This window comes from Choloepus didactylus, chromosome 16 (genome assembly GCF_015220235.1).
Source record: "Choloepus didactylus isolate mChoDid1 chromosome 16, mChoDid1.pri, whole genome shotgun sequence".
Classification (NCBI taxonomy): domain Eukaryota; kingdom Metazoa; phylum Chordata; class Mammalia; order Pilosa; family Megalonychidae; genus Choloepus; species Choloepus didactylus.
Genome location: NC_051322.1, coordinates 22339642 through 22353191, shown reverse-complemented (window position 1 = coordinate 22353191; position 13550 = coordinate 22339642). Strand labels below are relative to the sequence as shown.

General features: G+C 45.5%; 1 protein-coding gene across 8 annotated transcripts in view; it reads left to right on the top strand.

Annotated features, from left to right (window-relative positions):
• NEDD4L (NEDD4 like E3 ubiquitin protein ligase) overlaps positions 1-13550 on the top strand; it is a 378998-nt gene that overhangs the window by 78646 nt on the left and 286802 nt on the right. Inside the window, exon 1 of one of the 8 annotated variants that reach the window (XM_037805608.1) lies at positions 2117-2181. The exons of the other annotated variants lie outside the window; for them this stretch is intronic. Within the exon in view, the coding sequence (XP_037661536.1) occupies positions 2152-2181 (30 nt within the window). The 5' untranslated portion in view covers positions 2117-2151. Of the gene's footprint in view, positions 1-2116; positions 2182-13550 lie in introns of those variants that run through there. 8 annotated transcript variants of the gene reach the window in all.

The window sequence follows — 13550 nt, the reverse complement described above, 5'->3', positions numbered from 1 at the left end:
TTCATGTGACCATATGTAGTTATTAAAGAAAAGAGTTGGCCTGTACTTGGACTACATTAAAAAAAAAAAAGAACTTTGCAAAGGATGGACTATCCTTTTTGGGCTTGGATTGCATTTAAATTATTTTCTTTTCTTATTCTGGACCTCATTGGTGTTTCACCCAACTGGATTGGAGACAGTCTCAGTGGTGGCCCAGAGAAGACTGGCCTCTGGCCTTCATTGTTGCCAGGATGGGTGATGTAGGGATCCAGAGGCCTTGAGAAGTGGCTGGTGATGTGCTCAGAAGAGGGAACACCTGGTCTATCTTCCCATATGTGAAGGGCTGTAGGATAAGTAAACCTTTTATTTCCTTCAAGTGGACTGAGATGGGGAAGTGCAGACAGATGTAATTTCATTATAGACAATTTGATTACACTTAGAGCTGGCCAGCTGTGGGGTGGGGAACTCTAGGAGCGGTGAAGAATTGATGGGTTGGATGGCTGTTTGACAGGCGTGCATGCTCTGCAGAAGGATAGTCCCGGAACATAGGTTCTCCATCTTGGCTGCACAATGGCATCATCTGGGGAATTAAAGAACAAGCCCACCCCCAGGGATTCTGATGTAATTGGTGCAGCCGGGGTAGAGGGTTGCTTGAACACTGCCCAGGTGATTCTGATGTGCAGCCAAGTTGAGAAATGCTGGTCTCGAGAATCTCCAGATTCCAATCTGGCATCCTGATGGACGAACTGACTTGTCCAGTTGCTTGGGTTGGGATGCCCAGCTCAGACAACACACTCAGAATTGCACTTCTCATTTGCAGTCTGATCAGTTGTTTGCCTTGTCCTGTGAGCATTTTCTGTGGGTCACCAAAGCAGCCAGGCCATAAAACCAATTCATTTTCTGGAAATTGAAAATCATATTTATTATTAAAATGTGATTTTGTTTTAAGCTCAGGGGTACAGAGAGCCGTGCATTTTCCCTGGATTTTTTTTCCAAAGGTGGTTTTGGTTAACTGGCACTGGTCCCAGATGCAGGTTTCTGAGCCCACCTAGACCTGTGGCATCATCAGAATTTATGGGATGGGTCTCAAGAATTTGCATTTAAAAACATCTTCTCCAGTTGATTCTTATGCACTTACATTCAGAGCACCCCCTGGCCTGTGAAGCTTTCTGCTCTATACAGTGTTAGGCGTTTGGAGTAGAAGGAAGTCCAGTAAACACACCCTGGTCGAGAAATAACAAAGTTTACGGGTGGAAACCAAAGCATCATCTCTGTTAGTGCTAAAGTGACACAGGAGATCATGGCTTATATCTCTCCACAAGTGGACTCTAATATTGGATGTGGAATTAGGTGGACTTAACACCTCCCCATGCCTGCTCCGGCTAGTGGCAATAGAGGGCTGGGGCTACCTCACCAGGTAGAGGGTCTGTCCTTGAAAGCTCATTGCATGGAGGAGGAAGTGGTAGAAGAGGAAAAGGCTTGGCTTAGCAGAGCCAGCTCCTTATCCAGACTCATACCATGGCTGGTACTACTTCTTGCCCTGAGGTGGAGTGAGTGAGAGTCACAGCGCTGGGAGGCCCGTGCTAGTTGGAGTTCCCTCCATCTAAAAAGGGAATTTCAGGAGTGGCAAAGAAGCAATGCCTAGTCACCAAATATCTCAGAGAAAACAAATCCTTACTACATATTTGAGGAATGAGCTAAGAATTTAAAAACTTAGATTTTCCTAGGCTTAAGCGTTTGCAGAACTGCCTCATCCTTTTCTGAGTGCTTTGTTTTTCTCCCCTGGATACATGTAAGGTCCTGGCCCCAGATGCTAATTTAAATCAGCACGTATATTATTGAGGATGTAGGGATATATCCAGCCCCAATTGCCTTTGAGCAGGAAAAACAGCCATCCTTATTGCCATCTAGAATAATTTATGTTCAAGATAATATGCAATCAATTTATTTTTTATCCTGTTCCAATTTGATTTAAGCACATTTTTGAGTTTGGATGTCAGCCACCTTGCTCCTGGATGGTAATCTTTAAGGGGAAGCAGCCAGCCGTTTCTTGAGCCATATTGTAGTGTAAGTGGTAACATTGTAAGCTAATGAGACTGGTCTGTAATTATGAAAAATCATGCTTATTTCTTTGCAGCTCCCCTTGAACGCGTTTCCCTGGGATTGTTGGGGATGACGTCAGTGTGCTTCGCGGCTGTCCCCGTGAGTCTCTGTAACACAGCAGAATGTGTGCCCTCTTCCTCGTTCAGTGCTGTCAGTAGACGCCTTTTCTCTCCTACCTCTGGGCAACAGCCGCTTCTCCTTTATTAAGGGGTTTTTCTCATTTTTAAAAACAGCTGCTGCAAACCAAGAGGCTCGTGTGAGTGATAGCCCAGCAGAAGGAATGTGCTCGAGGCTTGGGGCTGCACAACCCCCTAATTAGCTAGTTCACTTTCCTTCCCCTGCTATTCATGAAATAGCCCTTTAGGCTCAACCAGAATTATTTTGTTCACTAACATATTGCTCTCAATACGCACCTACTCTTTTCTACTCTGCTTGATTCATTTAACTGCTTGCAAATGAGTCGCTGTTTCTCAGATGCCCAGGATGTGTGTAGCAGGGGGCTATTGGCACAGAACTTGCTGTCTAAAAAATGATGAATTGCTAAAAATTGGTGAAGCAAGTGTCTGGCTTTTCATATTTTTTTTCATATCGTTTACTGGCATAACTAGAAATTCTGCTTGGCCAGTGATGTGTTAAACAAGGATTTATAGTTAGAAAATTGTTTTGTTTTGTTTTTGTAAGACTGATTAATATTAAATTGGCACCTCCTTTGATTTCAGTCCTGAAATCTGTCCTGCCCCTTTTAGACCTGTTCACTGTTCTGGAATCTTGTGTTCCTTCTGTGTTCTTTTTTGCCAAAAATCTTTTGCACAGAATCTTTGAAAATTTCCTAAAATTCACATCAGGCCATAAACCATGGGAGCTGAAGGGAAACCTGATTTCTTCATTTTCCAGTGGAGGAAGCCGCTGTCCCTCCCACCTAAAACAGTTGTCACCTGAGGACCCTCACGGTGGTGCTTGTGGCGGCTGAGGTTCTTCCTGCTCCGTGGGCTCGTGTATTTCTTGGCTCCAGCACCGGTTCCACACCCGCTTTGGCCACCCCAGCCTGAAGACCGTGAGTGACCTCAGCTCACTTGGCCTGCCTCGTCCCCGGCCCAGCTGCCCACCACCTTCCTGGGCCTGCCTGGGCATCCGACGCTCGGCTTCCTTCTCTGCCTGGGCCCCTGCGCGTTCTAAGGGCCTTTGATGTCCCTGTGGATGTGCTCTCAAATACTCTGGCCTCTCATTTCTCACTGAAGTAACCCCAGGAGCACTTCTCTTTATGCCGAGCCACGAGGCGCTCAGTTGAAATGTGTTGCCTGAGCTCTGGAATTTTGCAGCCTTTCCTCTCTGTTTTGTCCATTCCTTTGTCTCTGGTTTTCGATGGAAACACCTGGGGGTGGGGGGGGGTGGGGTAAATTTCCCGGTGCCTGCTTGCCTTTCCCAAATACCAGAACCAGGGAGGAAAGTTGAGGTAAGGTGTGGGTACTTGTATCTGTGTTGAAAAAGGTGCCCGGGCTGTCCTGTGTTCTCCCAGCCTGGTGGTTGTAGTCTGGCCCCACCCATCTCCATACTCAGCCCAGATTTCATCAGCCGCTGCCACGGTGCCTTCACCCCGCTTCTGGCTCTTTTACTGCTGACCCACTGACCTGCTGTCCTGGGTGACCCGGGTGTGTTCTCTCTGCTCCTTGCTGGAGAACGCCACCATGCAAAGCCGTGTGGCCCTATTACAAGTGCGTGCTGCTAACCTAGGCTGGACCAGGCCTGAGAGTTTGCAGTCTTGGGCTCGCCTTTTGTTACTGACCAGTTTCAGTCCTCCTCGTCGGTTTGGCCCGATGGTCCACAATTCTGGCTGCGCATTAGAATCACCTGGGGGAGGTTTGAAAAATCGTGCATGCCCAGATGCCCAGGGGCTCACCCCCACAGATTCTCATTTCCTTGGTCTAGGGCAGGCTTGAGCTTTGGTGGGTTTGTTTGAAAGCTTCCCAGGTGGTTCTAATAAGCAGCCAGAGCTGGGAAGCCAGGTCTGTTCTCTGACTCCCAAGCCCACCTGCAGTCTCACTCTGACAGCTAGGCTCAGCAGTTTCCTTACCCAGCAAGTCATCTGACTAAAGCTTCCTTAATTCCCTGAAGACCTTCCTTCTACCTGTTGATCCTTGTGAGGAAGAAATATTCTTGCCAGCGTTGGGCCCGTTCCTGTTCTGTTTCCCTCCCTCACCTGCTCTCTTCAGGACTGTGAGCCCCTGAACCATATGTGTGTGTGTGTGTGTATTTTTTTTTGGGGGGGGGGGGGGCTTGTATTGTGATGTCAGCCAAATCGGACAACCCAAATTAAAAGGTCATCATTGGGTGACGGCCACACAGCATGGAATGAGGTGGATATCAGAAGGGTAAAGAGAGGGCCTTTGGACCTGTGCTAAGAAAAAGTACAGATTCGGAGGACCCGCGTTTGAATCCTGGCTCTGTTACCCGCTGGCTGTGTCACCTTGACCAGCTGTATTTTCCTTCCCTCTATAATGAGGTTAATTATAGTTACTGCATCAGGTTTTGGGAGGATGGGATGAGATAACAGCATAAAACACTCTCAGCACGATGCTAATGATGGCCCCTTAAATCTTGACCTTTCACCTTCAACTTCCAGAATGTATTTTTTAGTCTGACAGATGAAATATTTTTTTCCCTCTATTACCATATTCTGCTCATCTTGTTTTAATAGGCTGTGGGTAATTCCAAATTAAGGAGTAGGTTTTTAGAGCCTATTATACTCTCTAATGGGGTGATTATGGTGTTTCTCATGTAATTGGTTCTAGACTGATATTTGTTAAAATTGAATTAAACCCGAGGAAGTCGTGCTATTTCAGGTGCGGGCCCCTAAGCGCCCCCTACGCTGTTTGGGGAGGGGGGGAGAAGAGACCTTGGAATGATATGAGAAGTAGAGAATTGACGATAAAACATCTACATGCTGATGTTTCCACAGAGGATGAAACAAAGAGAAGATTCCTGCGTATCAGGATCCCGGATGAGCATTGGGTGTTAATTTTAATTTGGCCTCATTATTTGAGCAAATAACTTAATCTTTTGGGGGCCTTATTTTCCTCAGGGGCAAAATGTAGAATTTGATGAGGTGGATTTCAGATCTCTTCTGAACACAGCCTTTCTGAAGCTCTCTCTGTAGTGAATTGTATGTTGTTACTCTGTCTCTTCCTAGTTTTGTTCCATGATAGGTTTTTTATATAGTGTATCTTCTAATTTGTAATTAATTTAATAATTATGCAGATCATATGTGATGGCATTTCTGAAGAATACTCAAACTAAGACGCGAGGGCACCCATTTCTTCTCTGTTGCCTCCCCCCGTCTTACTTCCCCAGAGGTGAACCACTGTTACCCAGTTTTGTGTAAAGCCTTTGAGACTTTTTTTCTGTACGTATACGAACACAGGTCTTTTCTATATTTTTATGGTACTATTTCATCTTCAAAAAGTGAGCTTAAGTGTTTTAATTTGAGAGAAACTGTAACCTGCGCTGCTCCTGCTGGGAGCTTTGCCTCCTGTTTAGCACCTGCCGTTGCGGAAGCCCGTGTGCTGTGTCGCCCCCTGGTGGTGGCTGGCCGTGACGCTGCCATCCCGCGCTCCGGCTGCGGTGGGGGTTGTTGGAATGTGCCAACGAGCTGATGACAGGGTTGTCTTCAGTTGCTGACAAGTGTCTAAAACGGAATTTAGTGGGCTCCCGAGTTGATCGTGCCTTTATACTCCCAGCGTGCTCCTTGTAAGAGACTTAAACTATTCAAACTAGGTCTGTTGAGATTCTCTTGTTTAAGGGGCCACCAAACCAGTTCTAAGGTGATGCCCATCCATTACAGGGACTCTTTGCATCTGCTCTGCCTTTTTCTTCCCTGGGTCCTTGGTGTCCTCTGTCTGTCAGTTAGTTCACCCATGTCCTTTACCTCCTTGGAATGTTCCGTCATCTTCTTGCTCTCATGAAAACTTGGCACTCCCTGAGGACACTGCTTCCCTTCCAGCCTCTTCAAGGAGTTATTTTTGCCTACTGCCATCTGCAGTGTGGCCGCCTGTTCTCCTTTTAAAACCTCAGCTCCCCTTGAGCCTCGTGTCACCTTGAGCTGCCCCTCTGCTCCTTGTTGCCATCGTCTGCCTTCTAGCCCCTCACCCTGGTTCCCTGATGCTCCACCTTGCCTCACATCTCTGACCCCAGTTTGTGGGGACCTCCTAATGATCCACCCGGCAGCTCAGCCTCTCAGTTCTTGACCTCTTCAGCCCCAAAGACTCCTCTCCACCTCATTTTAGGGACCCTCTTTAGCTCTTGTTGTCCTGATGAACTTCAGAGTCTTGATTTGAAGTCTCCCACCCCATGATCTTCCATTCCCAATCTTCTTGAGACTCGTTTCCAAATTATGAGTTCTGCAAATCTCCGGATCCCATTTTTCACTGTGCGTCCCCCTCCTCATCCGCTCTCTTGACGTCCCTCCACAGCCAGAGTTCACGTCCCGCTCTCTTGTAAACACCCTGAGTGCCCTTGGCCTTCTCTGATTGCATTGAACTCCCCAGTGAGACCCCACCCCTAGTTAGTCTCCGACACCTCATCCAACCCATTTTTCAGAATATTCCAACATTGTGTTGACTGGACACACAGCACACTTCTGACCGGACATCTCAGGCGGGTCCTCCTCACTGCATGGGGCATTGTGTCACTCGGAGTAATTTCACTAGTTCAGGAAGACCTTTCCCACCTGCTCTCTATTTCAGTCTCTCAGGTTTCTCCCCCTAGTTTTAGCTGATGACTTGCTCCTTGTCTCATTGAGAAAGGAAGCACCCAGACTACCTTGTCTTCCTATCATTGGGTCCTCCTCCCCTGCTTCCTCTGCCTCTTCACCTGTACCAGCTGAGGCAACACCTCCTCTTGCCCTCCATTCCCACCTCAGGGAATCTTCTCTCATCTTCTCAAGGACTTCGCTCCTGTAATTAACCTCCCCCCCTCCTTTTTTCCTCCTGCATTATTAGCTTTTCCCAGATTTCTGCTGGATCATTCCAAACGGCATAAAAACAAGCCTTATAGCATTTCTCTTTTAAAATTTCCTTAATAATTCTATATCCCTAACTAGCCACTGAGCCTCACTCTACAGAAAATATCTTTTAGAGAATAGATTCTGCCCTCTCCATGTCTACTTCCTCACCTCCCCTCTTCTCTCCAGCCCATTCAGTCTGGTAACATGTCTGTCCATACTCTGATGTTTGGCGTCACTTCTGAGAGTGCAGGGATTATGAATTGGTGGGACCGCAGGCAGCAGTGCCCACCAGCACTGTCCTGAGCCAGCCTGTCCGTGACCCATGTCCTGCCAGGCACACATGTGGTCCTTCATCTCACTCACCTCTGGGCTCTCCTTGAGATGGTTGACGACTCCATGAAACCCCTTATTCTCTAGTCTGCCGTGTCACCCAGTGACCTGCTCTTCTCCGTGCCTCACTGACCGCTAAGTCTCCCTCGCACTCCTCCTTTTCTTCTACGCCTCCCCCTGTGGCAGGCTCCCGGCTTCTGCCTATCCTTGTTTTTCCTGCTGTACTCTCTCTCGTGATGTTTTCTTCTACCCCAGAGCTTAAGCGCTGTCTTTCAGCTGAGTCTCTAATTTGTGTTGTCAACCTAGACCCCTCACCCCGGGCTCCACACGTAGAGACCCACTGTCTGTTCGATGTTTCCACTTGATGAGCCCATTAGAACCTCAAGTTTAACATGACCAAAGTGGAACTACTTATATTCTTTCCCAAATTGCCCCCACCCTAAAGCCTTTCTGGTCATCCTTAAATAGCACTAGCTCTTACCCAGTTTCTCAGTGAGAAGCCTGATTTACCCTTTCCCCTCACATTCCTCATCTAATGATAATCTTCACAAAACATTTATTGAGTGCTTAGTATGTGCCATGTACTGTTCCAAGCACTTGAAGAAGAGTGTATTAAACTGTATGAGGTAGGCTGTGAACCCATTTTACAGATAAGAAAACTCAGGTGCGGAGAGGTTAAGTACTTTGTGTGTGGTCAAAAGCTTCCTAAGCAGTGGAGCTGGGAATTCAAATCCAGGCAATGTGACTGGAAGTCTGGGCTCTTAACCATAGCATTATCCTGTGCGGTGTGTGTGTGTGTAAATGAAAATCTCCCCAATCCCCTAGTTCTTGCCAGCAGAGGCACTGTCATCTTTTGCCTGGACATTCTACTCACCACCACCCACACTCTACCTCCGGTCCTCTCTCCACAGAACAGCCCAGAGTGATCTCTCCGAAGTAGAAGTCAGATCATGTCACTTCCCCAATGGCGCATAACACTTGGAACAAAAGGCCAGAATCGACCATAGCTGCTCTAAGCTCCTGTACCACCTGCCTGAGTCCTCGGCCGCCCCCGGTCTCCCCGCTCTCCTCCCCCTCTTCACGCCTGGTGCTGCCCATGGAAGCTGCGAGAGCCACAACCCTGGGCCACGCATGTAACTAACTTTCTAGTAAAAATCGGGAAATTAATTTTAGTATTTTATTCAACCCATTACATAAAAAAATATTTCAACATGTAATGAGTATTAATAAATATTACATTTTTCTTTTTACATGGAGTCTTCAAAATCTGGTGGATAGTTGCTGCGGCACATCTCAGTTCAGGCCGGCCACGTTGCGAGCCCTGATAGCTGCTCGTGGCTGCACTGTCTCTCCCGCCGACACACCAGCGGGTTCCGTCCCCTCTGCTTTACACGGTGGCCTCCCCTGAGCTTGAAAAGGTCTTGGTCCATTGCTCTAAAAACTCTAGGTGCAGCTTTCTCCCCAGTTGCTTCATCAGTTACCCTTCAAAAAAGTCTTCTGTGTGGCACTCACTATAACCTAAACTCAGCTTATTTACCCGGGTGTTTGTCCTTCCTCTCGAGGATGTCAGCCCCTGAGGGCACCGGCTCTGCCTTCCTGGTCGCCTGCTCGCCGCCACCCAGCCCCGGGGCCGCGCCTGCCCCCGGGCTACCCTGTTACTGGCATTTCAGGCCCCTTCCCTCACTGGTGAGCCATGATTCTTGCTCCTTGTGTAACCTTTTTCTCCACTTGATGCTGTTGTGATTTTCTCTGGCTACAGACCTTGTATTCTTGGCATCCACTGTTGCACTCTGTGTGTTAGAGCTGTGGTGACCCATAAGGACACACATGGCCACATGTGTCTATTTAAGATGAATTAAAATGAAATAAAATGTGAAGTTCAGGTCCTCTGTTGCACTGGCCACACTTGAAGTACTCAGTAGCCACATAATGCTAGAGGCTGTCATCACGTGGCTGGAGGACATTCCCGTCCTTGCAGAATGTTCCATGGGTCGGTGCTGTATTTGAGTTATAAATTCAGCAGTTTGGCTGCTGGAAGGTTCAAGATGATGCCTGGTTCATTGTGATTTCGTTAGCACCCCTTGTCGTGGCTGGCTGTAAAATTTGTCTTCTCCCAGAAACTTAGCAAGTGAAAGAACCTTGTCTCCGAAGTGGTTTGATGCGGCAGGATGGGAATTTACACACCCACCTGCCCACATGGCAACCCTCTCAGGCATCTCAGCTATTGAGCACTGCCTGTTTGAATCTAAAAATGACAGAGTCCAGAACATAAACAACAGGAGGGAACTCAAGCTTGTTTCGTTTCCCTTTTCCATTAGATATACTGGTCTTATTTTTGCACATCATTAATTGTAAGAAAGCTCGGATCAGGAAACCCTGCCTTTTCCTCCTCTTTCTAGGTTTTGCAGGCCAGCGTGGCTCTATAATGTTGGGATTCAGCTAATTAAAAATCCTTCCCTACTTAAGGCACTGTGGCTGAAGAGCACATTGACAGGCCTGATGTGTAAAATGAAGTCTCTCTTGAGTTTTGAGGGTTGTGGTGCCTTTATTTTTCTTGGCTGGGTTTGGCCTTCGGATTAATGAGAGCAGTCTCACTGTACGTAGTTAATGATTTTCTACCCTGGATAATCCTCTCTGCTGAGTACATCAAATACAGTGCGGTTAGTTCCAAGCTAGGAAGCCCCTGTCACGCATGTATAACAGGTTTCTCTTATTAAAAGAGGGGATTCAGTCCAGGGTAAGACACTCTAGCATTTGTTTTCAAAATAGTCAAAAATCCCAATTACACGTGAGACTTAATTTTTTATTCATTGTTCTCTATCATTCTATTCAACACATATGCATGTTGTTCCCCCAGACTACTCATAGAGAATGTTCTAAGAAAGTTGCCCGGCCTGTGGCTTATGCTTTGTTATACCAGGAGTCCAACTGAAGAGTTTGTGACCAGCCCTGGCTGCACCTGCTCATCCTTTTTAGGTCTTGTCAGTTCTCAATTATCAGCAGTTAGAGGGAAACAGAATAGCTGATTCAGAACAAGTAACATAGTCATCTACATTTGGTTCATGTGTGCGCTGCCCTGAAATTTGAGTAAAATTATGTTCATTGTGTCCTGAGATCAGAGAAAATAATGGAAACACATTGAATTCATCTGACTCATCATTTCACCTGGTTATCTGCCCCTCCATTCTGGAAGCTTCTCCACTGAAATAGAGCCTCTGACTTAATTTCTGCTTTCTTCCTGGCCCATCTTAGTGGAAGGTGGGGGCGACTAAGTGTTAGAGCTTCATAATCCTACCAATGGGGACACTGGCAGGAGATGCCGCTGGGGAGCAACAAATGATTTTGTTAAACTGAATTTATACATACGGGTTCCTAATAAACTTTTGAAAGATTTGCCAGAGATTAAACCCAAATGTGGATCTGGTAACTCCAGCGGCCGGATGCGTTTTGTCCATCTGCGGCTTTGTTGTAACTCCAGTTGGTTGTGTGTTCACAGTCGTGCACACGAGCCTGAGGCTTTCACCAGGTCTTGCTCTTTGAACGTTTGTTTCATGTTATTTTATGTTCAAATGCTTCTAAAAATCATGGGAAGATGTATACCTGCAAAGTTCTGGGAAGGACAGTTAAGAATTTTGAAAGAGTTTTCTTGAAACATGTGATTATATACTTTGAGTCAAGTTCTTGTGTAAATACATTCTGAAAAAAATATGAGGAAATATTCCGCTTTCTCTTTTCTCTGCCAGTGGAGCCCTGCATTGGCTGGGGGTGGGGTGGGGTGGGGTGGGTGAGTGGGTGTGTGATTCCTTTCTCGCCTGTCTACTCATTTCTGGAGCAGAAGAATTAGGCCTAAAGAACCTCAAATGCACCGAAGTTAATGTAACTTGAGGAGATGAAAACCACAAAGCCATGACTGAAGGAGCAAATTTCTAAGCACTGTTTTCCCCCTTCTAAAGCCTTTTAGTGTATCCCAGCTGGTATCTTCTTATCACTTGAAAGCTTTGTTTTTCCCCCCAACCACAGGAAAGGTGAGTAGGAGAGGAAGATCTACGGAAGATCTACGGAAATCCCTTACAGAGAATCAAAAACGGGGCCACCACATGGGAATGGAGCCAAGGGGTGCCATATTTATATGAGTCAATATATTGTAGGTGTGAATTTAGCTGAATAATATAGTACTGTGGTAAAGTAAGTTTTCCTATTTGGTTGTAATAACAAAGTGACTTTAATAGATTAGGGTCCCTTCTTTTGAGGCCATTAATGCTAGGAAGGGTAGTGTAATGTTACACTGGTCAAGAATACTGTCAGCAGATTACCTAATCCGTCAGATACCCCAGTTTCCTCATCCGTAGGGTGGGATAATAATAGGACACAGAGTTGTGAAATTTAATAAATGTCTACTATACTATATACTGTATATAGTCTATAATATTGTATAATAGTTTAATACATACAATATACTATAAATGTGTTGTGCTTGGCAAATGGCAAGTGCCGAAGCTTCTCCAGTTGTCTTTCGGAGCTCAGAGACCTTGAAACCATTTATAGTCTGATTTTCTGGTTTGGTTGTGATTTGATTTGTTTCTTGAAGGTGATGAGAGTATGTGTGCTAGATTGGAACTCCTAAAAAGTGAACTCTTGTTTATGAACAATATCAATGTAAAATTAAAAGGCCAACCATGCAATGCAAACAGTTCTAACAGATGTTATCGCTAGAGGTTTGACATCGTCAAGGTATCAAGAGGTCAGACAAATCAGTTAGGAAACCATTAAGCTCAAACAGATGATGTTTGTTGACTTTTTAGGTAACTGCCTTAAAAACAGTAGAGTACATTCCAAAACCAAGTGATGAGGCTTCTTTTCTGTGCAGAGTTCAGTTATTTATGGAGTCACAAGGCTTCATTTTTCTTCTGCGGGGCATGGATACGCTGTAGAGGTTTGTTGAAGGAAGGAATGGGGGCACAACTTGGAGGTGGATGTCTTTTCTGGTTTACTTTAGAGAACCCTGTGGCTTTGATCCTAATGGAATTCTTTGGGTTTTATGTGCTTAAATGTTACTGTTTCTTTAACATTTTAAAATTTTTGTGGAAAGGGATAATTACCTGTGAACTCCTAAAGTTTCTCTGACAACTGTTTTCACTTCACTGTTTGCACAGCCCCCACTTGACAGTGTTTTCCATAAGCTCTGTCACCTTTCTCTATAGATGAAGAAGTCGGAGCTCAGAAGAATCTCAAGAAACTTATTCATAGTGTGCCAGGTCTAGTAGCTGGGACAGGACTTAAACCCAGATCTTTTCACTTTAGATCACATGCTCTTAACATTAATGTATGTGTGCATAGACAACTCAAAAACATATACATATTTAAACGAGGAATTAAACTTAAAATTGCAAATGATTTTTTCCTTAATATACTAATGCTCATGATGAAATAAACATATTTCTCCTTCAGACACACTGGCTATCTTATGTACATTTCATAATAATTTGAAAAGCTAATGTGTTAAGCACTGTATGTCATTCTGAGCATCTCACAAGTAGAGTATAAGCTCATTGAATCCTCATAATTTTATCTCAGGTTTAAGGATGAGAGGACACAGAAGTGTGGCTGTCTTTTGCTACCTAAATCAATCAAAGCAACTCCGTTTCCTAAATGAGTTTTCAGAATCTTGTCTTTCTGTCTGTCCTTCTCTCTTTCTATATTTCTTGAGCCAGAATTGCTTTTGGGGAGGGGGGTGGAGACCATGCCCTTCCTTTATATGCTCAAGTCAAGGGGTTCAGGTTTTGTTGGAATTGCCTGCTTATGCTTTTCTGTCTTCCTGAAGGCAAGGGCTGGGCCTTTTTATGTGTCTGTGGCTAGTCCCTGCTCTGAAGCCTTTCCTTTTCCTCAAAACATAATGAATGGAATGAATAAATGAATGAATGAATGAGGGGAGATGTGGAAGTTGAGCTGTCCAGGATGATGTCATGCAAAATACCTAACATCTTGAGGTCTGCAGTGCCTCTGACCTCATGTTGAGATTTAATGACTTTTTTAAACCCCAGTTTGTTGTTAATGTGAGTGTCTGTGTGTCTTCTGGGAGGCAGGGCCATGCTGTTTGTGCATCCCCTTTATTTTGTTAGCCTTGTCTCTGAATGTAACT